General features: G+C 33.7%; 1 protein-coding gene and 1 long non-coding RNA gene across 4 annotated transcripts; both read left to right on the top strand.

Moving 5' to 3' along the window:
• The first annotated feature begins 2,484 nt into the window (after nt 1–2,484).
• LOC138319018 (cytoglobin-1-like) lies at nt 2,485–26,794 on the top strand. Of its 3 annotated transcripts, XM_069261899.1 has the most exons (5): nt 3,225–3,359; nt 5,509–5,582; nt 23,500–23,737; nt 25,788–25,930; nt 26,688–26,793. In XM_069261899.1, exons 2-5 carry the CDS (start codon nt 5,533–5,535, stop codon nt 26,707–26,709), a joined length of 453 nt encoding a protein of 150 aa, XP_069118000.1. In that variant the 5' UTR covers nt 3,225–3,359; nt 5,509–5,532; the 3' UTR covers nt 26,710–26,793. The 3 variants fall into 3 exon arrangements, with proteins under 3 accessions (XP_069117999.1, XP_069117996.1, XP_069118000.1); XM_069261898.1 differs by lacking the exon at nt 5,509–5,582 and having other exon boundaries at nt 2,485–3,359; nt 25,788–25,921; nt 26,688–26,794; XM_069261895.1 differs by lacking the exon at nt 5,509–5,582 and having other exon boundaries at nt 2,487–3,359.
• LOC138319019 (uncharacterized) lies at nt 7,305–12,320 on the top strand. The gene is made up of 4 exons (XR_011207941.1): nt 7,305–7,789; nt 9,171–9,241; nt 9,782–9,849; nt 10,194–12,320. It is a non-coding gene; the product is annotated as an uncharacterized lncRNA (long non-coding RNA).

The following is a 26,794-nucleotide window of genomic DNA, read 5'->3' as shown; positions in this document are numbered from 1 at the left end:
AAGGAAGCGCACGTGCTTTACGTGCGTTACAACCCTATTTTATCAGCTCTGTTAGGACGACACTGATATGTGTTATCATTTAACCATTTCTACTTCTCCTTGGCTTTTAACATGGCATTAGGTATTGATTTCAGGAAAAAATGAAAGAGAGGAAAATCCAAACGGTAATACAAACATAGCATTATACTACGGAGTATTCTGTGTCATCAAACATAAAACGGACACCTGTTAAATATTAAAAATAAAATAGCGCAAAACCGCATATGTCTTGGATAACACAGATAGAGTGTCCATTTTCATCTGTGGTCGTTCGTGAAATGCAATAAAATATTCATTTCCGAAAACATACTTTATGTCTCCTTACGATTACAACCCGTATTGCACGTGAATGCGCACGATTGACGACTAATAGACGCCACCTAGTATTTGTAAGTGGATCTTATCAGTGCTCGTGTCGTATTTAATGAAAACCTATGTGGCAGTATGACAGGTCAGCTCACCAGGGAACACATAACTCCCGATCTGGTCAATTGCTGGGGATGCACCTTCATCAATTATTCCGACTTCGTCTGTAAAAGTCGGTCGCTCACGGAGAACTAAGATCGTGCCCTCCCTATCACAGTAGACACCGATCAACCATTACGTTGTCATGATGCGTAGTGGAAACACGAAAGGGCAGAGCACGATCGGGGTCCTCAAGACAACGGATAAAACTATCAAGATGAACGGAATGGATACTGCTTGGTTCGTGGCCTCTAATAGATAAGGTGACGGTCGCTGTTAGAGGACACCATATTGGGGATGGGCAGAGCGCTCTGTCATGACATAATGGTACTAGGCAAAGAAGGAAACATATTTAGCTGTATTGTCGTTTCCCTCGGTCATTGAACCGCTACCCTAAGTGTGGGGGCATTCTCGTTATACTGTCATTATCATCACATGTTATTATGAGATCGATTGTGTGGCTGTATACTTAAATACAATTAAAAAACAAATTTAATTGTTCACTATATTTGTATATATTGCGAAATATACATCACGGTGTTAAACTATCGAGTACGGATAAATGTAACATGTTTGACCATGTTGAATCGGGCTTTTAAACGCAGCATATTTTCCAATAAAAGCCTATGAATTAAACTCCAAACAATATACCTGTTAAAGATTGTCATAAAATATTCACGTTTCCTCTAACACACCAAGATCTAAAATATGGGCAATGGCATCACATATTTTATGTTGGGTGGAAAAGTAAACTGAAATGCCTTTAGCTTTAGCTACATAATTATTTGTATGTTTGACTTTACACTTCTACACATTTCTGATTGGCCTTTTCATGGCAGTTTTCAACAGTACATGTACATGAACATTTGTGAGAAAAAACTGTCCGAATAGTTTAAAACGTGTATGACGCATGTGTACAACACTGATCATAGCAGTCATTTATTAACTGTTTGCACTGTATGACAGTGACCATTCACTGACCATATGATTGCATATCAATAGGATAATCGCGTCACAACAATACTGGACACATTTATATTCACATAATGGCCAAAGTAAAGTTAAGCCAATCGGAAGCAGTCTGGAGCTAACCGGAAGACACATTTCGCTGCTAGGTAACGCTGATGGACATAATTGGTAAAATCGTGATCATATTTAAGTTTAAATGAGACGTTATATAATTGCTGCAGGCTGAATCATGACTGACTTTTACTAACCTTAATTATGATGAAATGTTGACCAAACACACAATTCATTAACGCACCGCTATTCTGATTATAGTATAATTTATAATATATTGGTTAGTGACAAGTCAGTTTAGACAAACAACACAATTCGTTCATAATGGTTAATTAAGATATTTACATAGTAAGTCACATATGCATGGGAAAATATTCAGAACCAATATTTTTCAGCTGTAGCTATACATAAGACTTCAGTCAAAATTAAAAAAAAAAAACTCGCCTAAATATGTTGCCCAAACCCAATCTTACTTTTACTCTTAGCTATTATATCTAAAGAAGGGATGATAAATCCCGTCAGTAGTGAAATGATAAATGGTATTGGCTGGTGTAATGGTCTACTTAATTGTCTATAGATGGATTCTGTAGATTGTTAACCAATGATGAAATATAGCTTAACAGATAATCGTAAACTAGTTGGCTTTGATGTGTACCATTGACCAATTAGATGAATTATCCAAGTTTCTTTTTCAGTACTACATTATTAACACGTTGAATGGATGAATGCTGTCTAATTTCTTACCACAGAGTTCACAAGTTAGACAATGTTTGAAGAGGTGCTCTCAAACGTCAGTTGCTTTCCTTGTTTCCTTTGTCGAGTTGGAGATCTCTGATTGGTGTTCCGTGTAATACGGTTCTTCCTTTGTTGGCGTAGTGATGTCTGTCTAATGACTGTCTCTCCACCGCTGTACCTACCTTCCTCACACGCTCTCCTAATGGACTATACAGCGGCCGTGTGATGAAGTGCTAATAATGGGTACGCCTTTGTTTTATTCTACCATCGTATTGTGAGTTTTTGATTCTTACAAATCAGACATGCAACTAAACCGAGTACATCGAACGAGTTCAATTGAACAGGTGTTAAGGTTTACCGTGCTAAAAGGTCGATGACGATTAATGAATTTGTTGTTAAAATGCCACTTTACAAGATAACACACAGAGAAGACTACATGTGGAATCTGTGAAATCTATCCTATAATAGTTTATGTTTGATTTCGTTTGTTGAGGGGTTTTACGACTGCTATACATAGTGGCTTACATATCGCAGCCGTACATAGAGCCGATATGCACATTGATAGACTGCATGCAGTATACCTCAGTGGGCGGAAGTGGCAATGGACCTAGCCAATAGGGTCCTTTCAAATGTGACTTTTTATTTCGTAAAGGAGTTATGATATGCTTGGACTCTATTGCGCATGTTTTGATACATGTTATGGTGATAAATAGAATACTAACCGACAACACCAACAATGGTGTGAATGTAAACAAATACTTCACTCACCACGAACATGACATTCGGACGCAAACGCAGACATTGCTACAAATGGTATTGATAAGCATATGAAAAGCAACAATTGACAACTGGAGATTGGTGAAATATGATTGCGTGATCATCCACCACAATGCGTTAATGATATAAATGTGTGTGCAGTGTGTGTTGTGGTTAGAGTCGTGTAACCTGGACAACATGGGCAACGTACCTGGCCAGTGTATTGGCCGGAACCGGAACAGACTTAGCTCCTACCTCACACCGGCCGAAAAGGCTACCCTCAAATCTTCACTGGAGTTCATAAAGGATGACCTTCACGACCTCGGCGTCATTGTCTTTGTGAGGTAATGAAACAAGGGGAAACAATTAGCAAAATGTATAATTTGGTAGAAGTACAATAACATTCTTAACTAGCGGTAGCCTAATAGATTGTGCCATGCAATGTATCTATCAATTCTATAAAATTATCAGAATGCACACACTTAAACATATCTCAAATATTAACACAATGTGGTGGTTTTGTTTAATTTTGATTTTGTTAATGAGCTTTTCTCTCTGCCAATTCTCACAATTCTCTATGGGATCTCATCTTACGTATTAGAATTGCATAATGAGTGCATTTAATATACTAATAATGATTAAATGTATTATTTATATGTGAATAATTATGTACATCATTTTGTGTCAGTGGGAAACTCAAAACTAACGATTATTAAATTGGTTTCTGAAAGGCGTAAAAAACCTATTAAGCGTTAACAAAGATTGTTGCTTTTGATCGCTACCTCCTTGCAGTATGTGTATGAAAATGGTGATCTACGGGAAGGAGAAACAATATATATTAGAACACAAGTTACTACACGATTGAATCAACTAAATGTTAACCATGTGAATGCAGTTTTAAAACTATGTTTGTTTAAAAACACGTGTTGTTTTAACTTTTAACCTTTCCATTTCTGTCCTCATAAAACACGATATGAGTACGCTTGTATTACAAAACATGTTTTAGAGAGATTTATTTTGTCCTGGGGTTAACAATGCAATTAAACCGAACCGGTAACATGTAAGTGATTTTCAAAAAAACCTGATTTTATTTATTCGTAGCTCAATACGATACCCCAATTGTCCATTAGTCATCAATGTTATTCTACTTTTATTTTATGACATTAAACTTTTTAAGAACTTCAACGCATGATTGTGTTTATCAAATAATTGAGTAATAAGCACCACTAATTATTCTGATCTAGGTACATTTCAATTAAAACGATAACTGAAATACGAGAACGTTTTGCCACTAAGTATAGAAATGGTTAAAAGGAAACTTAGTGATTAACTAAGGAGAAGAGGAGGGAGAAGTAGGCTTTGTAAATTATTATAAATGGATATCCGACCACTAGAGAAAGTCTCCTCTTCTAATGATTTTAGAGCTTAAATTAAAAAAACATTCTATACGTAAAACGCGTCAGTGTTGTTGTAATTAAGACATACTTGACATGTTACATACTGCCACTACTCCCACCTCCTCGATCTACTTGGCACGGCGCAAGGTTATATGATGACTCTATAACAAGGCTGGCGGAGGTAGATCTCATTTCATGTGGAATCGTGCACGGTGTGTTATGTTGCACAAAGGTGCAGACAGTATTGAAATACTGTACAAACATACAGTTATGATGAATGATGACGTCAAGTAAGGAATAGTGTTAGAATCTCATACATTTCTGGCTCAATTAAGAAAGGATAGGTCGTTTGTCAATTGTTAATCAAGGGTCTGCTTACCGTGGCGCATAGTGATTAAATATGAGAGAAAAAAGGGAAAAGCAAACATATAAATCTTCCAAAGAAATACCTAAATAGAGCAGTATTTGAATTGGCACCAACGAGAGAAACTATTCCAATAATGCTTTGGAAATGTTTTTGCCCTTTTTGTTTTGTTTTTATGAACTTTTGTATGAATAAAATCACTTTCGGACTGCAAAAAAATATAATAATATTAACGTTCTGCAAATAGTAATATATTAATCTGGCATTGATTGATGGTATGTTTTTCTACTAACAAGTAGATAATATCTAAAATTGTTACAGAATAAATGTTACTTTTTTATTATACTAAAACAACTAATATGTCAACGACATTTCCTTATAAGTATGATCGTATGATAGGATCTTTATAAGCCAATACCTGTACGTAATGACTATAAGCAATTGGATGTGTACTATTTGATTTAGTGGTTAGATATACAAGTGAAATCGACTTCGACTTGCAGGAGACAACTTGCCTTACACATTAATGCTCTTTTTTGAAGTAAGACACGTCTGATGCCTATCGTATGTGGCTTAATCTGTAATAACGTCTTGACGTTTTACTGTCGGTCTTATTTGTAAGTTATTATCTTAACTGAAATTATGTCTTAACTGTTATAGGTTTCATGGTTACACATTAATAATAATCTATAACAATATAAAACTTTTCACATGCATGTATTCCTTTTTCAGTTCTGTAGTCGTCGTTTTCTAGAGATGCTGTTTAGGATCAATGGTGAGGTCATTGACACTACAGCATTGTCATGGTAACTTTAGTCACTCATTAATTATTTGTAGTCATATTTATATTTATTAGAAGGAATTGGTTGAAAATATTATTTCATATACAAGCAGTGCTATTGATGGATTGACAAAAAGGGCAATAGATGTAAAAAAATAATTTGTACTGTGTCTTATGGAAATGCTACATGAGGAATTAGATATTACGAAAGTGTGAGCGTTCCTTAATTTTTATACAGTTACTTATGTAACCAGATTAAAAAAAAACTACATCTGATGATGCAGACAACAGATTTTACTTGACATGCTTCTGCAGTGTCCAAGTTATGACAGCATTTTTAGCTCATTTACAAATGGATGGCATGATTCTATGCTCATTCAAGATCCTATTTGATGCTTTCATGTGTAGTGAAATGGGCAGCGATCTATCATGGTGACAAAAACACTGCCATTGCAGTAATCCGTCCGCGTCATGGGGATGCATTGTAAGGCTCCGCCCGACAATAGAGTACCAATATTTAGAACAGAATTACACCAATAGAGTCGCACGTGAGTTATGAATGATCGCAGACTTCATTAATTGAAATGTATTTACGTATCAAAGCTCAGTGGAAGTTGGATGTAAATAACTAATTGCTATGGAGATATGTCGAGTATAGTCACGTGATAGAGGATTGACGCGGATAGACCACGAGACAGATAAAGGCCAATGTTTATGGATATGTGAACCAAATTAATCCAAAATAAATTAATACTGAAAAAAATCAATGTCTATTGACATTGACATGAACGACTGGCTTCCTCTCTTCAGGAAGATTCTTAAGCAATATGAACATCGTCTTCCACTTGTCTGTAGTAATGCCCACAAACTTTCCTACGCCATTTCCCAGTTAGCAATCTTATATGTTACCGTTTGATTCGGGAAGGGGGTTAATTAATTGTCCTACTGAAATACATCTTTAAGTATATTAATCGAATGCATCAATAAATAGCAACAAAGCATGCTTAATTACATTACCATGATTAAAGTTTAATTAGCTATAGCATGTACTATAGAGGAATATACATCGAGAAAATCAATTTTCAGTACATAAGACATCAAGTATCTGACTTCTGTCTGAGGTCCAATAAAACGTGTGCTACGCTAATAAAACAGTCGCGAAGGTCATCTTGACCATTATACCAGATGTTTCAGGTTAAGCCCTGCCGGGATCCTCTCGTAAATATCATCTTGCCTTCTTCTCTTCGTCAATTATGTGCAAGTCTGATACCTTAGACACAACCCGACTACCGTCTTTGAAATCATTTACAAGATTAGCTTCTTTCCGTAATCTGTTAAAATTACCGTCCGATGAGGAATAATAGCTTATATTTCTGTCGACACCATCCATAGCTAATTGTTATATATAGGAATCAGATATGACAAGGAGCCAATGGTGAGAATACCATGGATGCCACGAGGATCTTGTATCATTGGGTTCGGTGTCGATATGGTGTCATATCATATTGGCATCACAGATATGACACATCAGGCCCGTTTTATATAGAATTATCCATTTGTAAGTTTTTCAAGAGTCTTGTATTTTTCTTGAAGTATAACGTTTTAGTTTACTGAAGCTACCTGTAAGGATACATAACTTTATTATAGAATAGAGCAGAAGGTTATTATAGTATAGTAATAGAAATATAATTTACAATGCCTAATAATGTATATATAGTTCTATAGGATTACCCTAACCTATCTTACCCTCCTTTAAGGTAGTTGGCTCGGCCGATTTTGAATGCGCGCGCGCATCGTAAACCAGCACGATTGTCGTATTTTTTTTTTCGCAAAATAAATTAAAAAAACCACGTTATAATTTATCTGATTTGATCAGTAAACTATACTATTGATAAGTCAGTCAAATTACATGCAGGAAACGTGAATTTAAGAAAATATATTTCGTTTTACGACAATGATACGTACTTCCGGTTATGGCGGTCACTATCGACGCCAAGACCAGACGAGTGTGTGGTATGTTATTATCATGCCGAGTAGAGGCATTTGATAATAATTTAGGTCGTTTAAACCAAAAAGGTAGATTATTGAGACACACAGGAAGATGAGAGAATGATTTATTGCATAGAAAACGGGGATTGGAAGTTTTATTGAAGGCCAAATCGCTACCGATGGCCGAGCAACAATCACAACAAATCCACTGACATGCATTAGGAAGACCACAAAGCGGACACGGTAAGATATATTGATTATCTTTAAGCTTTAATCAAATTAAGCGAATAAATAATCCATATCTGGACCTAATTATTTTCGATCCTTCTCTAATATTTCAAGAAATTCAGTAGATCAACAGTCTGTTTATAACTTGCAGTCAGACAGTGTCGATTTCAGATATTTCTCTGCGTGTACTATATGTGCACTGCTTAGGGGGAAACAAGATATATTTGACAAAACTATGCAAATGACATAAACAGATAAAAATACATGAGTCACATCAACATAATCATATTATGTTGTTACATTTATATAGTACATACATGTTATAATAGAACGATATAATCATACCCTGCCTCCACTCCGTTCCCGGCAGGGTATGAATTCCATCCCATTGCCGCTAGTGTTGCAAGCCCCGATGTGATCCACATCGGGCACTTTGAGACTGATAAAAATATATTTTTCGGGTATTATCCTTATGTAACTGTATTGTTCTGACAACTATGATCAATATTCAATTCCCAAACCTTTCGATTATAATCTTTCATCAACTTCCTTATGTAACCTGTATTGTTCTGACAACTATGATCAATATTCAATCCCAAACCTTTCGAAAATCACAACTATTAGTGGTAAAATCCAACAGCCATGTTTGATTTACCGGAAACCTAACGAAATGAAACACCCAACAGGTGTTTAAAAGTTTTAAAAAGCCAACAAACCTAAGAATAAATATGGTGAAACTGAACAAATGTAAGTATTATTAAGAATTAAGCAAAAAAGAATTTTTAAAGTTCATGTTAAAAACTTTGTAACATTATTTCTTTCGTAGTGAAAATTTGTAGGTCATTCCATATATGGTACTAGGTGCCATATTTGGAGCGCGAGACTTTCTAACGAGAAGCATCATGGCGGCCAAGTGAGCTGTGTCGGAGATGTGAGCCATTCAAAAGTGCTTCAAAACATAATTTAGACATGGAGGTGGGTAAACAAATAATCATTTTACGTTAAAAATGTTTGATATTGTTGAATTTAATTAAAAAATTACATGACACACATGAAATGCAACATTTTCACCGCTGGATGTTTTGCAACACTACGGGCAATGGGACGGAATCGTAGCTCTGACGACGACCATCTGTCAGAAATCTTCCGTCCGTCGTTCAGAGCTACGTTATCGCAGCTAACATAAAGGGTATTCATGAGTGACACTTCGGGGCCAGCTACATAGTCCTATTACATATAATTGTAATATGCCATTATACATCACATCATTATAGAATTCACCATGTACAGTCACTTGTGCATGTTGCTTATTAGCATGTAACATACTTTTTTTTCTAAAATATTAAATTGATTTAGTTTTTTATCTCAATTAATAATCTTGTTTTTTAATTTATAGGTGTGACACATGCTGACATATGTAGCTGCTGACATGTTGTGATCTGCTAGCAGTTATCCAATATCCATGTTGTAAGTGATTTTCTGAGGAGGCTTTGTAAACATGCATGTGTACAAAAGTTGATATATGAATATGGGTTGATATCATAATACATATTTGAATTGTGTCAATATGAAATTTTTAATCATGTGTCTGTGTAGGTTATATTGTCAATTACTGTTATATAATTATACTTTTCTAAATTACCGAGTCATAATAAAGAGATACATGTATGGGTTCATAATTAATTTGACCTACAATGTACATTTCATTGTATGTATTGATCTGTAGCATACTGGTCATGGACTTCAGTTCAAATGAATTATCTTGATCCACAATCAAGATTGAAGGGATAAAATATTATAAAAGAAATCTATTTTCTTCATGTACATCCTAGATAAAAAAATGCCTGTCATTATGAATTCAAAATTTTGATAAAATGTACAATAACAGTGTATCCATTTACCATTTTGTGTGGATTTTGTATAATTCATGTAATAGACCAGTACAATTTATGAGAATGATTAAATCGATAAAATTGTCATGTAACAAACCCATCTTTATTTTATCAGGATTCAGGATTCGAGGAGAGATTGGCAGAAGAGGGACAATACAAGAGCACTTTCACATGTTGTTAGAGGTGTGTATATTTGAAAACAATCTATTAGGTCAAAATTATACAAAAGGCAGCAATCTGTAAATATATATATGTACGTAATTAGCGCTCCCCTCCCCCCTAGAAGCGCCACTCCCTTATCTGAAAAACAGTTGAAGTTGTGAAAATGCCCCCTTACTACTTGTGATTTGTATTCCATTTTGCATGATCTTGCAAGTCTTTTACATGTGAATCAAGACATAAGAATGCGTCTCAAAGGATAAAAGGCACATATGGATGCTTACTGAGACAGATTAACTTGTTTTTGAGCCATCAGTATCCTGTTACATGTACCTATTGTATAATGATGTCCCTTGATTGAATTTTAGGACACTGCTCCATGATTGGTAAATAAACTGACCATATCACCAACTGCAAACTGTGATAAGGAACACTATGTCTGTGCTTTCAAAAGAAGTTGAAGTGTTGTTCCTGTCTGCATATGTTGAGAACTGAATCTGCAGCTTTCAGGGGACATAACTCAAGCCTTGTTCACTGCAGCTAATTATGGAAATATGTTTACAGAAACTATTAAGATATGTCTTAGTTGATTGAGTGTTGCTGGTAATCATTCAACATTCAGTGTTGAAAGATTGATTTCTTCATGGATATTAGAAACAAAACATTATGATTAAATGTTGGATTTTTAGTCTGTAATCTATGATATGTATAGATAATACATTTAATATCAATGTGATAGTTTTAATGCTAATCTTTCCTTTGTCAGAACTTTTTCTGAATTTATTGTAAAAGTTTCATTATGTCATATTTGTGATTATGTCAATTTCAACTTCTCAATGAGCAGAACATCTATCTTATATATATATTAATTATGCATGCTCAAGTTCTGTTCTTTCTTTCATTTTTGAATAAATCAAATATTACAGGAATTGATGTTGTTAATCATCATTTAAGGATACAAACTTTTAATAAATTTTAAAAAGATGATTTTTTATAAAAGATAATCTATAAAATGATGTTGCATCAGAGACTGGATACCAATTTGCTATTGTGCTTTGTCTGTTGTCATCATAGAGTGCCATTACATGTTTTTTTCTGATCTTGGAATGGAATTCAATTCAAACTTACATACATGTATGGGAAATAATTCATAAACAATATTTGTTATTTACTTGCTTCTATTAGATTTTTATGTGGAATTCTTATGGTTTTTAAGTTTTATTTTATTTAATTTCCTTTAAGCAGCCAGGGGCATTAAGGTATGTACCAGGTTTAGGAAATGGAGGGAAGACATAGTACATTGATAAAAATCACAGACCTCCAAACAGGTATCTTGGAAGTCATGTGACCAAAGACCTCAGCCCTGTTATCAGTGGTTGTTTTACATATAAATAACATTTACATTCATATATCCCCTTGATGCTAATAATTTAATATAAAAATTGAGATCTTTGATTAAAATAACTTAGAAACCACAAAATTGGAGCATTCCTATGTATGAAAATACAATTGTATTGCTATGAAGTATTCAGTTATGTGAAGGGGGAATATTTGAAAGTGGTTGCTAGGGTACACAACCTTTCATAGAGTACTTTTTCATCACAAAATTGTTTTAGTTATGAAAATTTATGAATGTCTCAAAGAAAAACTTTTGTCTAAATGCTATAAATATCAAATAACTTTGAATAGAATGCAAAATTGAATCCAGGTAAGACTTTTGTATAGAATACTGCTTGGTTGCTATGCAACGGTTGGTTACTAATAAAAGTTAACCAAAATATAGTTTTTCATTGAAAAACAAATATTTTATCATCTTTACATGCATAACATGTCTTTATCAGAAAAAATATACATTAGGTTACATTCAAATGTACACAACAACCCTATTTATACATTTTAGAAAAATGTTGCTAAGGAAAACGGTTGCTATGGATTTAACATCCAATAACTTTTTTCTTTGGACAATGACATGCCATTTTCTCATCATTTTTATAAAGATATGGATGTCCTCTGCAAAATGAGCATCTTTGGAAAAAAGTTAATTATTCCTTCATATATTTTTATCATGTTAAAATGGACAACTCATTTTGCTATATATCAGTACTGAAAAATGAGGGAAACGTTGCCATGGAGACACTTTTTAAATCGACGCTAGGAAACAATAAATACATTGATTTATGTTTTATATTTATTAATAGTCACAAGACATCCATACAAATACATTAAAGTAAGAACAAATGAAAAAATCTTATATTTCCATATAATTTTATTGCATTACATTTACCAAGTACATGTCCAGTTGTGCTATATTTCTGCGCAAAGGTTTGGTTAAGTCGTTGTCAAGGTAACACTTTTCAAACGAGGCTAGCAAAAAAACTAGCACAATGACACACACTTTTTTGTCCATTTTTTGACACAGCATGACCATACAATTAAAAATATCTATAAATGAAAAAAAGTTAATTACTTTCAAACGGTCGAGCCAGCTACCTTAATTAATCGGAAGAGTTTCATGTCTAAGAAAGTATTTCCAAACGTTATATACTTCATTTTTATGAGTTATGGGTCTTTTGTGTCTTTCACGTCATCACACATCTTGTCATTTCCCTTGATGATGTTTAATACATGGATCGTACCATTCTTCGCCAACATTTAATTGGCGTCACCCAAATAACAAATGTCTATAAAGTGCAGTGTCATTATACAACCGTACTTTGATATGGTGGACATAACTGTCTTACTTTATCGATAGTATAAGGTTGTAAGTTATATTAGAATCTGCTTTGTGATCTTCTGGTGTCCGTAGTGGCTTATTTGATTTGTTGGTCATTACGAAATTTAAACAGTAATATTTATTTAGAGTCGCTTATCAGGAACAAATAACATTAGCTCTTCAGAGCTATTATTGCGACGAAAAATGTGTTCATATTTTGTTTTTTCCTTTACCATAAAATATCGTAATAGTAGACCGTTATTAACATTGAAGGAATGACATAATTGTAGTGATTTTGGCCAAGACGGTTTTTACTAACAATCATTTACTTCAAGCATGCAATATTGTAATACCTCGGTGATATAAATCCAGACGAAGATATACATTCCAAACCGTTTGTTCGATACTTTCTTCGCGTATTGTATTGGTTTCAGAAACTGATGACACATTTAAGAGATGTTGGTATCTGAAAAAAGTAAACATGGTTTACCAGACACGGTGGTGCGAAATTTATACTGCTGATTTGACCGTTTTACTTAATCCCTAGTGATAACATAGCACGATTGTCTACAACGGTATTATCTTGTCAATATTCTTTTTCTGCAATGAATGTCGTTTTAAAAAGGTATATATATATAATATTCCATGGTGATATCAAATCTGTTTACCCAACTCAATACTAATTGCACAAGATCAGTCATATACAAAATAATTTGTACTGTGTCTTATGGAAATGCTACATGGGGAATTAGATATTGCGAAAATGTGAGCGTTCCTTAATTTTTATACAGTTACTTATGTACCCAGACTCAAAAGCACTGTAGATACTAATAATAGTATAACGAACACCAAAACTGTAATCAAACAGTTGGCAATATTCACCATAAAGGCTAAGTCTAGGCCAAGTTTCATTCTCAAACGAGGTGAAGTGGCGACAGAGAAATAAATCATACACTAGATAAGTAAAAGGGAGTGTTATTATACATGTATATGTGTGATATCCGTAATTCTGTATGGAATATATTTGACATTAGTTCTTTCAAAATTTAAGACGTTGCCAAAATACTTATATAGAACAAGAACATCCCGAAGTCACAGAAACAAATCTTATAGGCTTTTGTAGCTTTCTAGAGTAAACGTAATTGACGATGATTTGTGTAACGTTTAGACAATGTATAAGACCACTTACAATAAATCTTAGACTAGATTGAAAGTAATAGTAAAACACTGAATGATAATGTTAAGGTGTGATTGAATGGTTACGATAACTGTAACATGTATCGTGTAAACACCCCAGGCGTTACCAACATCTGTTGATATTTGGACATACACCATATACTTGCTATTATCTTCAAAGATAAGGAAACATAGGCTAGACATGCATCAACACATAAACAGTTGATGATTTATGATGTCAAACGAATGTATTTTCTGTCTAACATTTACAGCATTATCGTAACAGTATAATCCAGCATTGTATAACTGGTAACATTCCAGGAGTCAATGGCGACGTTTTCCAGTAAAATGCATAAAGTCATCAAGTTCATCAGCGAGGTGAAGTTAGAACACTTTGTTACCCGATTTGTATGACAATGTACCTTCCGGGACACCAGAACATATTATGTTCTTATATCAAAGAGCATTCGTACATATCTATTTTAAATTTGCATTTAACCTTATTCTATCAACTTGGATTTTGAATTTGTAACATATATAAATATGTAAATATGTAACAGCTCATACATAAAAAGATCAAAGTAAATACAGCAGTAATTTATTGGAAGTAAGTCACCCTGAGAGAGTGTCGCTGTTATTTCAGTGAGTTAACGACTGATACAGAAAATATTATTTTTCAGCGCGGCTTTATGAGCCTTGAATATACGACGTAATTGAGAATAGACTAGGAGGCTATTACTACGCGTCTAGAGGAAATCGAACGTGGAATTATCATAACGTCCATCATGATAAGGTCGTAAGATAATCATTGCCTTATGTAATGACGCACAGATATCACAAAACCAGTACTGTCAGATCAGCTTTGCTTCTCAGAGCCCAGCGGAAAAACCCTGAATGAAGAGAATTTGTGACCGCATACAATGTAGGTATTAATCAAGAAAACTTCTTATGGTATCCGTAAATCCGAAACTCAAAGTGTTCATTGTATTTATACCTATTACGTAAAATAAATCAACCCTAATATAACTAACACAGGCCTTATAAAAATGCATGATAACTTGATAAGGGGACAATAAACGATACATGTAAATGCTAAACGCTTTAGACTACGTTAAGCACGCCAGTGTATTGTACGACATGGCATCTTAAACTAAGTTATTGTCTAAGAGCCAATGTTTATCTAATTTTCTATTGATTGTGACGTAAGCAATGTGGTATGTTTATATGACGGGTTTCGATTAGGAAGCACCGGTATGTTGACATGTACTCATGATCATAGCGCATCCGAAACAGATAGTCTTTGATGAAATGTAATATCTGAGTATAATGAAAGTTTATACTGGTCTGTGGCAGGTTTTGTTTCGTCTAACATATACATTTGTAGATAAAGCTGTAATTGTACATGATTTGTCAGTGTAGTCGAACTTTCGACCTGTCTATCTGCCCCTGAGCCGGTAGATCCCAACAATTCACTGACAGTGTTCTATAAAAGCCTATAGGCAGTTACATGTAAACACGCATCAACAGAACATTCACTTTAAATCATTACTACCGATTTGTTTATACGGCAGGTCAACAAACATTTCTTATCCTCTCTAGACTATAAAACATCTTCATTGTACACACATAGCGATGGTGGCAGATTGGTACTATTTTTGTCTGCATCTTTATGAGTGTTTGTAACTTGTCATTATTGTATAACTTTTTAAAGCATAAATTGACATTTACATAGTTTGCAGTATATAGAATCAAAACGAAATAAGAATATCACCATAACAACGGAATATGTTATGTTCCTTTGAACAATAACATGTTGTGAACAAACTATTTTTCGCGTTTTTTGCACACTTGTAACCTAGTTTTCGCATGGGGATTTCAGGAATAACTGTCACTTCAATAGGAAATTAACAAACGATGAATCGTGCCAAAATTTAGTGAGCGAGCGACATGTTTCCTCCCGACAAATAATAGTTTAGCATTTTGAAAAACATCAACGCTTGATTTTACTCACTTCCTATCCGGAGGTTTAAATCGGCTGCTATACATACCATTGATGACAGCTTGTTGAATTAAATCTGCAGAGTAGATAATGCTGCATGTAGTCCAAAGAAAAAAGTAACATTTGTTATGCATAATGTAAAACATAGATAATAAATTAGAATACATCATTAATTGATAATCATATTATGTAATATTTGGTATTTGTTGTGCCAAAGCTTCCATACCAACAGGTATATAATTACAAGTTGCAATATGATAACATTAGGAAAGGCGGAACTGAATTCAGGAGCAGAATGTTGCCTGTGGATATCAACAACATTCTCGCTTAGAGTACACTTTATCACACACACTTTGATTTGGCACACGAATTTTATCTTGTAATTGGAGCCATACCAATAATTGAAGGTTTATTCAATAATCAAATTAAAGCTCGCCTTAGTGATACCATGAAAAGGTCTTCATGTAGATATATATATATATCAATATTACATTGTGATATGTCCGGTTAGTAATTGGCAGCGCTAGTCAAGGTTACTTGAACGCTAATCAAATTATGAAGAACCCAACCATCATATTTCTGTTAAAAGAAATCTTTTCACGTACCGAATTACAAATGGTCAAATATTCCTGAACCATGCAGTCATGTTATTTTGGTGGTGGGGAGGGGGATGATTAAGACGGAGTTGTTCCGATGGGGGTGAGGGAAGTAGTTATTCAATAAACAGTATCCTTACATCATGATGCTTAATCCTTGTGAAAAGAATACGCCTTCTCACACGATGATTGAGGCTAAATCTTGATAATTTTATAGTGATTATATATAAAAAAAAGTTATCATTTCTTGATCCATAAAAGATGAAGAAAACGTAAAGGAAATTTTCTGTGCTGTCGGTTTAAGACTAAACACATGTGTATGTCCGCCCTCCTGTCGCCCCAGACCTGTGCCAACCCGTCACACTGAGAGCCAAGGCAACGTTGTAAATCTGTCTTATATAAATAGTTTGTTGTTAAACATGTAATTATTTTGAAGGAATAACACAACACTAACAGAAGATATCCAACTCAGTTGGCACTGTCTAGGATATACTGTAATTTCATAATATACAACTCTATTTTCGTGATAAGAAATTATTTCAAACATAATACGTCCTCTTGAACGCTCATAAAGTAAAATGAAACGCTAAATGGAGATGAGAGAGCAACTAAATCTCGATGATGAAAAGCCTTATATATAACACAATTACTGAGTCGTTACTTTTTCGCAATATTTTTTTTCCCTTTTTCATTTCAGTATATAGTTACAGTGAAGCATACATATGTATATATTTATTATTCTAAAATTTAGAATAAAATCATATAGACAATCTTAAAGTCCCGATTTACATATCTGCCGGATTGTTTTTGGATTTCTACATTCTTGAGTTACATATAATAAAGCTACTACAGCAAAGAATTTTATTGTTGTCAAACATCCCATACAGAGCTACCAAACATGCATTTTCACATGTGTTCGAAATAGATTGATCTAAATGTGTTTATTGTTAAAATCACAAATAACAAGGGATCATGCACAAGTTCTTACAACTTATCAGCTCATTTACCTATTATATATGAATAGATACTTTCTCATGTATAACATTAGCAATACCAATTACAAACATTTAGTACATCACATGATAATTACTACGAATGCGATTGGATAACAGCCATGGTCTATTTTGCGACAGTTCCCCGTCCTTCTTGACTACGGGACACTATACCTGACTACGGGAACTACACCAAAGTATAGTCCCCCGGGAATGAACACGCGACCAAATATATAGAATAATAGAATGTGTTCTTATCAAAATCGGTAACTTAATTTTATGAATACATTTAAAGATATTTGAATTTAGGTTTTCGGCAAGACGGGTATTTCCAAACAAAATTGTCAAGTTCAATTAAAATCTTAAAAGTTTTGGTAATGCATTTCGGGAAGCTGAGAGTATGAACAATCACAGTGACGGTATATAGAAGCTTTGCAGATTAGTTATCAAAAGTATCACCTTTTTGTTACATAATTTGACTAATTGCGGATATACACTTGAGAAAGTTGTGGGCTGTAAGCGTATTTTGATTAAAATGTTGAACCTTATATGTATTTTTGCATATAAACTCTTATACGGATTCTTGCAACGACTAAACACGAATGAATACGGTTACTTTCACATAGGATGACAGGGTATTTATTAATTCAATATAACAAACTATACTTCGACATGATATATAACATATAAGTCGATTAGCATGACCATGTTTAAATGTTTTCTTTTCAAGGACTCTTTGTAAGCACGTGCGTGTACAAACAACGCAACTGCTTTATATATTAAACGAACCATGCACTCAATTAAGGTGCTTTAGAACATCTTTATCAAAGAGTTATTTGTGTCGACTTTCGACATAAACTGAAACACTACAAACCTGATATGCCTAGTAAACGTTCAACTATCTATGGAACAAATATGTGTCAAGTGGTGCATGAGGAATGCATTAACTTTAAAATGTGTTCCAACGTAATGACCCCAGTCGAACACCTGTCTTACTCAACAGAAATGCCTAAATACTATGGCAGGGATTTGAAACAGACTTTGTTTATTTCTTGGTGTTCTAAGTCTATTAGCATTAATACCTAATATCATCAAGGTGCTATATAATTGATAATATCTGATTTTCTACAATACAGTAAAATATCCTCGATTGGCCATATAAAATTACTTCGTATAAAAAATAATATATTGGTGTGTAAGAAAGAATTATCGGCATGTTTAAATAAAACTTTAACAGAATACATTTGTAGACTCTTGCTTATACACTCGCCACACTGTGTTTTAATGTAACCTTGTCGTAATCCAATAACACCTGTATTCTGAAAGATATATAATACCATATTTACTCAGTAAATGGGTTCCTTGTATCAAGAAATAAATAAATAAAAAAAAACACAATATCTCAGAACGTAGAGGCAAAATGTCACATTCCATGCGTCAAATATTTATATTTCAAATATGACTGAAACATTACTGTTTTAAGTAAATAAAATGTGACGAGCAGCATTTTTTTTTCAATGTCTATAATATTCATTTTATGATATTTCAACTAAACAAATAAGAGATTATGTGAGAATAATATGGACCAACAGTGATTGATAGCATAAGTTCCTTCAATAAACATTTTTAATGTGCTTCTGTTGATACCTTGTAAACCATCTCAAAACATTGATATCAGGGGTTCTCTCTCAAACTACACAGTGTATGCGTCATTATTGTGAAACATCACATTGGTTGTGTATAACAGGTGTATCACATACATGTTCTTGGAAGCGGTTTTTACACCGATAAAGGCCATTGTTTCATAGATATATATGATTTATGATTTGTATAGCTACATTGATGATGAACTCGGTATCCTTGACTCCGGGATCATAAAATAATTGATGGATAAGGCGTAATTTTTTATATTAAAATGTGTGATAAGCTAAATCAAAACTTCAGTCAGGCCTTAAGAGTTGGTACCATTTTGTCTACGGTCATTTCCGTTCTTTCGACTTGCTCTTTAACTATTTCTCAAACAAACACTAGAATGCTTTTCGTGCATAAAATAGCAGACGAACTTTGGCAAGTCACAATGTATTATTTTAGTTCAGCGTCCTGTCTATCGTAAAAGAATGATTGATCTGTGTTAACTAGCCAAACACAATTAGACGTTCGTACGTGTACAATCTTACTGTCTCGTCAAACAGGTATTGCAGTGATTAATTATCTATGTTCTTTTTTACGTGTCTATCTCTGCAGATCTGAAATCGTAAATAATGTTAATTCTTTCATCAGGATGGGTTCAATTACATAGCAATGTAATTAATTAAATTACACATTACATTTTAAAATGGCATTACCATTACCATTACCATTACATGTATTTTGCAATATAATTAATTAAATTACCATTACTTTACCAATGTAATTAATTAAATTACACATTACTTTCAGTTTTTACTAAAAGAAAAAGACTTGGCACTATTGTAAAAATAGCTATCTTTATACAATACATATCCATGTACATTTGTATACTAATTTAAGATATGCATTCATTAATAATGTACTTTAAATATCCAAATATTACATTTAAAAGAACAGTCCATTGTCGATACAATCATATCAAAGTACATTTAATTTTTTACGTTACATTGATAATAATCAGACTTTCAAAATTGGTGTGATCAGAAATATTACATAGTATGGATACTAGACAGACTACATTGGTAGAAGTAACAGAAATATAAAAAAAGTATTAGGTAATAATTGTGTTTACATGATATATTGTAACTTTGCCACTTTTGAAATTCTATAAATGTGACGGTCAATGTAATGTATTTTACCCCATATTTTTGTCTATATATATATAAATGTATATTAATTTTCTTAAACTAATTTGTGCTGGAAACTAAATCTTTTATTAAGCCATATACCTATAGTATCACTTTGAATTTCACATTAGGTGTGATTCTAACATTATACCTTGCTCTGCAATAGTGAAGGTAACGACCAATTGTTCATACTTCAGCTGTTTGCCCCAAGGTATGATTATCTATAATTACCAGGTAGCTTGTCTAGACCCCATGTTCTTCAAACCAAACTTTATTTTGAACCTGATTTAATACAATTAAGGGCATATGTGGGAAAGGCTTTTATCAAACTATATTGTAGAGATGCATGTTAACTAATCATAAGAATACTAAAGCTAAAATGAAGACAAAAACATTAGGAAGAACAGAAATATGGAAAATGTAATATGACAAATCTATCTATATTCATATCCTTAAAAAACATCACATGTAATTGAAATGTAATTGAAAAGTAATTGAGCATTACATGCATTTTTGTAATGTAATTAATTAAATTACCATTACATGTAATTGAAATTTGCTTCAATTACACATTACATTCAATTACTTGAAAAATTGTAATGCATTACAATTAATTACCATTACATTTTTAATTACCCCATGCCTGTCTTTCATAGGTGAATATACTATCCCCAGAACTGCAAAGACAATAACGTGTAAGGTGATAAATGCAACAGCTTTCATTCTGCTATCGATTCAAGATTGTCTCACGCAGAAAGTGAAATAGAACAGTTCTAGGCTTTATGCTCGCTGGTCTCTTTAGAATGATTGTCATTTTGGATGTTCTTCCCTGTTGCTGTTAATAACACGTTGCTCTATCTAACTATATATTCTGATTCTTACGTCTTGTGTTTCATATTGGTGTTATAGACAACATTTACAAAACGCATGTATAGTCTTAAGTGTAAATTGAACTTCCATATTGTATGAACAAAGCGAAAAGATATATCAAGATTTGTACCAAGTTTCTGAAATCGAAATTTTATTTGATTTTTCAATCCGTCCATCAGCAGAAGATGTGGGTGATTCAAAATGTAAAACCAGAGTAACCCATGGTGTTATTCAACTGAGACTATCAATTAATTGAAACCGCAGTTACCATTGGTGTTATTTAACTGAGACTATCAATTAAATGAAACTGCAGTAACCCATGGTGTTATTTAACTGAGACTATCAGTTAAATGAAACTGCCGTAACCCATGGTGTTATTCAACTGAGGCTATCAATTAATTGAAACCGCAGTAACCATTGGTGTTATTTAACTGAGACTATCAATTAAATGAAACTGCAGTAGCCCATGGTGTTATTAAAGTGAGCCTATCAATTAAATAAAACTGCCGTAACCCATGGTGTTATTAAAGTGAGACTATCAATTAAATGAAACTGCAGTAACCCATGGTGTTATTAAAGTGAACCTATCAATTAAATGAAACTGCCGTTACCCATGGTGTTATTTAACTGAGACTATGAATTAAATGAAACTGCAGTAACCCATGGTGTTATTAAAGTGAGCCTATCAATTAAATGAAACTGCAGTAACCCATGGTGTTATTTAACTGAGACTATCAATCAAATGAAACTGCAGTAATCCATGGTGTTTTTTAACTGAGACTATCAATTAAATGAAACTGTTGTAACCCATGGTGTTATCTACATGTAACTGAGACTATCAATTAAATGAAACCACAATAACCAATGGTGTTTAACTGAGACACTTATTGTTGTGGGGGATGTCGTCTCAATCTCCCGGTGTTCCAGTTTGTTTGAAATAGTTGCTTGTAAATTAAATATTTATCTACGTTATAGCCTTAAAACCAGCCGTTTAGTCGGGCAAAATATAAATAAAAGCAACATGTACTCGTTCACGGGTTATTGCTAATAGATAAGTTTTCATTACTGATGATTGGGTTTGCCAACTTCATTTAATAAAACGTAAACCACGTGTCACTCATCTGCTGTTTCAGCAATCTATCTCGGCGGTGCTGAAATGTGAAGAGGTTTCAATATGATACACTGTTTGCATTTTACAATAAGGGATTGACTGCTTAATGCCTAGTTACAACTGCTGACTTCGTTTTAATAAGATGCTTTGGAATTCATTGCTAATTCCAGTCTTTACAGCTCTACATATATAAACAGTTTACATTCACCAAAATTAAAAAAAAATCCTCTTTAACTTACTTTTTGTGATCGCAAACGTTATTTAACGGTCATAATTTCATAATATGTCATGAAAGTATACGAAACAGATTATATCTCTTTCAAGAAAACGAATATTTGGGATTGGTTTTAGTAAACAATTGGGGTAGAGAATAGGTATGCTTCAATCCTAAACTTGATTACGTAGGAGGTATATATCTACATAAGTGGGTTAGAATCATTAAAGGCCCATCTACATGTAACCTTATATTATTATGATAGGTATGTGCACTGTTTTCTGAAATCAGCTGATGACAAAGAATATTCATACATATCATAGTCGTCAGTTATCGCCAACATTAAATGGAGTCTTAATTTACCGAGCTTATGAAGTAAAAATACAATCGTTTCTGTTGAAGTGGGAGTATGTAAAATTACATGTTTTCGGTTTTACGAGATTTTAAGGTATATGTCTTAATATTTACATTTCCGTTGTGTGTTTGCTATATAACGTTACCAACGAATTCGGCGTTCATTTTTGTATGAACGTCTCTTTGACGCGTACGGATACATTGGCGGTGCACTGATTCGGCATATACACATTTTATGTCTTAATTTAAACTTTTGAAAACTAACTCATTCCCAAAGATCCAAATCTAATGAACATATAATTTGAACTTGTTGTTACATGTTTGAAATATCTCATAGACACCGGATAAAAAGACGGCGTCATTGAAGAACTCTTTTTGTTGTATTACAGAAGTTAAAACAATTTCCCGCGAAATCAGTTTCAGAGCACAGTTTTGGGAAACCTGTCGAAATGTAAATATAAGAAGTAATTGTTACATTTTTTGTTTTTTGTTATTCACTCGTGTATGAATGGCAATTTCGCCAGATATTTCAACATGACACACTGGCCCGCGTCATTTAAAATATTTGTCAAAAAATACCGTTCATACACCAGTGATCAACATAAAATAACTTGTTTCTTAACATTCTTTCTGACTATATATATAGCTGTTGTATTGAGCCTGATACCAAATATACACTACATCAACAATTATATTTGACCCGATATCAATGAGTGCATTGTAATTTACGTAAGAATTCAGACAGAAGCGAACATTTCTCTCTTGTATAAATACCAATACGACAGATATACCTTTCGTCTGTATCTTTCCTAAATATCTGTGACAATTTTCAGGTTTTTCGAGACAGAGCCAAAGTTGAAGCACCTGTTTCCAAAAATCGTGCGTGTGAACGAGAAGAATGAGTTGGAACTTGAAATGGACGGGGAAATGTTGAGGAAACATGGCCATAATGTAATGCATACTCTAGGGGCAGCCATCGAAAACATGGAGGAAAGTGATTTTATGAACACAGTGATCACAGCCATCGGTTCTACGCATGTGCGGCGGAAAGTTAAAGGCAAAATGTTATACGTAAGTTGAGATCGTTAAGTTCTCTAAACCACCTATCAAAAGTTGCCATTAACTTAAAGAAGTCTGTTTTGTAAGGACTTTTATAATTAAGATACTTTTGACGAAGATAGACCACTTTGTATGTGTTAATCGTAAATCACGAATTATTAGTCATCATTGTTGATAACTATACTTCCATGTAATTATAAAGTCACTTACGTTCTACTGGAAATGAAAGTAGTTAAGCTATAATGATTATCATAGTGGCTTAGTGTCCGTAGCTCGTTATACCGGATATTGGGTAATTTTGGTAATGGAAATGGTCGACAACCTTAGGATATACGCTTAATCCGATAAGTTAGTCCAGACTATTGGTCTTATACTATGCAAGGCTTACTATGCTTCAGGTAGCACAAATGGCATTAACAATCCGTTCCATCTTATAATATAAATCGACGAAATGTTCTTGTCTACATTTACTTGTTCAACTTTTAATTTTTTAAGAAGGTAATTTTCATCCAAGCGGTGTTGATGAGTCCCAGATAATTTAATGAACAACATCATCTCAATTTCTGTGCAAAATATGGAATGACTATCGTTTTTATTTCATTATTTCCTGAAAGTTATTTTAAATGTTAGGGTTTATTTCGGGCGATATCACGACGTCACTGCAGGTATATTGCATTTCTTATTGATCCATACAAATCAGTTTAACCATTTAGGCAACAAACAGATGTTTGATACACATTATCTTCCAAGACCTGTCAGTGATGGAAAGCGATTAAAACAAAACTGGAAACTGATCAATAAATATTCTGAGTTCTTAATAAGAAGGCATTTATATCCTGTAATGGCTTTCAGTGGAGACGTTAAACAGATAACGGCAGCGACAAGTACAAAGCCCTATACCTAGTGTCAATGCTTTCTTAGAGATCTGACACTTCTACGGAATAAGATGTAATCCTATCTTATTCGTTATTTTTTTTCGTTTCATTATCAAAATGTTGTTTTCGTGAGAATACTTTGTATTTTGTATGGTGTATGATTCAGATATGTTAACATCAGCCATTCGAACAAGACATTATTGACATTGTAGTCTGTAGAATTCCCGTATACATGTTATCTCCGTAGCCTAGTGTATGTGGCCATAATAAACACATTATTATCAGATCAATTTTCCAGGTCTTATTAAAAGAACGACTGACTTGTAAAACATTTTACGTCATGTCAACATTGAGGGTAATCAATCATTTGGTAAGTTATGTGGTCATTAATATTACTGTGGACATTTCTGTTTTACTACAGCAACCATCAGTCTAGATATTTGTATAAAAAACGCCGAGTAAACGTTTTCTGCCATGGACATGCTGCTTCAGCATTAAACGGCATATTGATGTCAGATTGATTGGTAAGGACAACGTTAAACAATTACACACAAATATTGCTCCATTATTTTCTGTAATAAACTCGGAACCAGACAAAGGGTTGGTTTCCCACGTAGCGTACATAATGTCTAAGCGAACGAAATCCTTATTGATGAAGAACGACTTGACAGGTGGCGGGTCACGTCAATCGAAGACGTCCCGAGAGTCAGCCATTTTGACACCCTCTGAGTATTTGGTATCCGTATTGATTTTACAATGACTTCCTACACATATACAGTCTTGTGATTGCGTGATCAAAGTTGAGCAGAACAATGAGGTCCACTTGCTGCAATTGTCACCAAACAATTACAGACAATCAATCGTGTTTACATATCTCGGATACTGGTAATCAGAGCGACTGTGTTGCAAACTTTGTTTACATTTCTGCCGAACAAAACATGCTTTTAACAACATTGAGATGATGTACCACGCCATAAATCAATATATTTGCAATAAATTGTATCGATAATTGGTCATTTTGTAAACGATAATTTCCAATAACCCATGAAAGAGAATCTATAAAATAACCAATACGAATTGGACATAGGAATTTCCGTCTATAACACATGTAATAAAATCCATAATATTTTTTTTGAGTCATGTAATACATTGTATCTATTTTATCGTCTTTGATGTATCTACTACAGCATCTGTGGCCGTCGATGGACTACGGACTACGGGACATGTTACAGGAACGGTACACACGCGAGGTGGCCGCGGCATGGAAGAAACTGTTCTACTACACGGTGAACCAGATGAGAAGAGGCATGAAGGCGCACAGGTTCGCAAAGTAAATATCCCAGATTATAGAATTTGGGGATATTAATTAATAAAAGGAGAGTAAAACTCCGACAGTCGACAAATATCAACCAACTGGTAACGTATAGAATCAAAATCCATGGACTTAAAACAATTGAAATCCACTTGCATTATGTTGACAGTTAGCGGGTGTTTTGTTCCTGTAAACCGATATGAAAATTAATTAAGACAATGGCATACCTTTTTAGTGTTACGTCCTTTCACTGATAAAGTCATTCTATAAGGATACGCAATGACTTATTGGTGGAGGAAAGTTGACAAAAAGCACCCGTTAACTGCAATTATCCCAAATGGATTTCGATTGGGTTTTTTTTTATCCTGTTACTAGCTGATATTTGTTGATTGTAAAAATATATCTTATACTCAATATATTCAATGAGCTATTTTCTGGCCATTTTTAATTGTAGAATGATTACGATTTCGCAGTTATATCGATATCCATTCTCTATAGACTTTTGTCTTATTTCTAACTCGCCTTCTCACAATGGTAAAGAAAGTTGCCATTCATTATGGGACATGGAGACTAAATCTTCAATGTGGACAGGAAAAGATTCCACGACTTTTTTATGGCTATAAATCATATAAAGCAAATGGCTCCATTCAAAGGTAGCTCTATTATAATTTATATGAGATTAAGGTCCCTCCCTTTATCATATTTTTTTCAATTATCTGTTTTCCTCTGGAATGTACTGTATTGTACACACATTTTATACGTTTCTTGTTTTCAGGAACAAAACGACATATGTCTGAAGTATGTTTACATATGCCTTGTTATAGTGGATGAGACTACTCCTTACTAGGCCGGTTAATGACTGCGTGTGTCTGCACGGATGGA

This window comes from Argopecten irradians, chromosome 3, assembly GCF_041381155.1.
Source record: "Argopecten irradians isolate NY chromosome 3, Ai_NY, whole genome shotgun sequence".
NCBI lineage: Eukaryota > Metazoa > Mollusca > Bivalvia > Pectinida > Pectinidae > Argopecten > Argopecten irradians.
The sequence above is the reverse complement of the archived record's forward strand: the minus strand, read 5'-3'. Positions and strand labels throughout refer to the sequence as shown.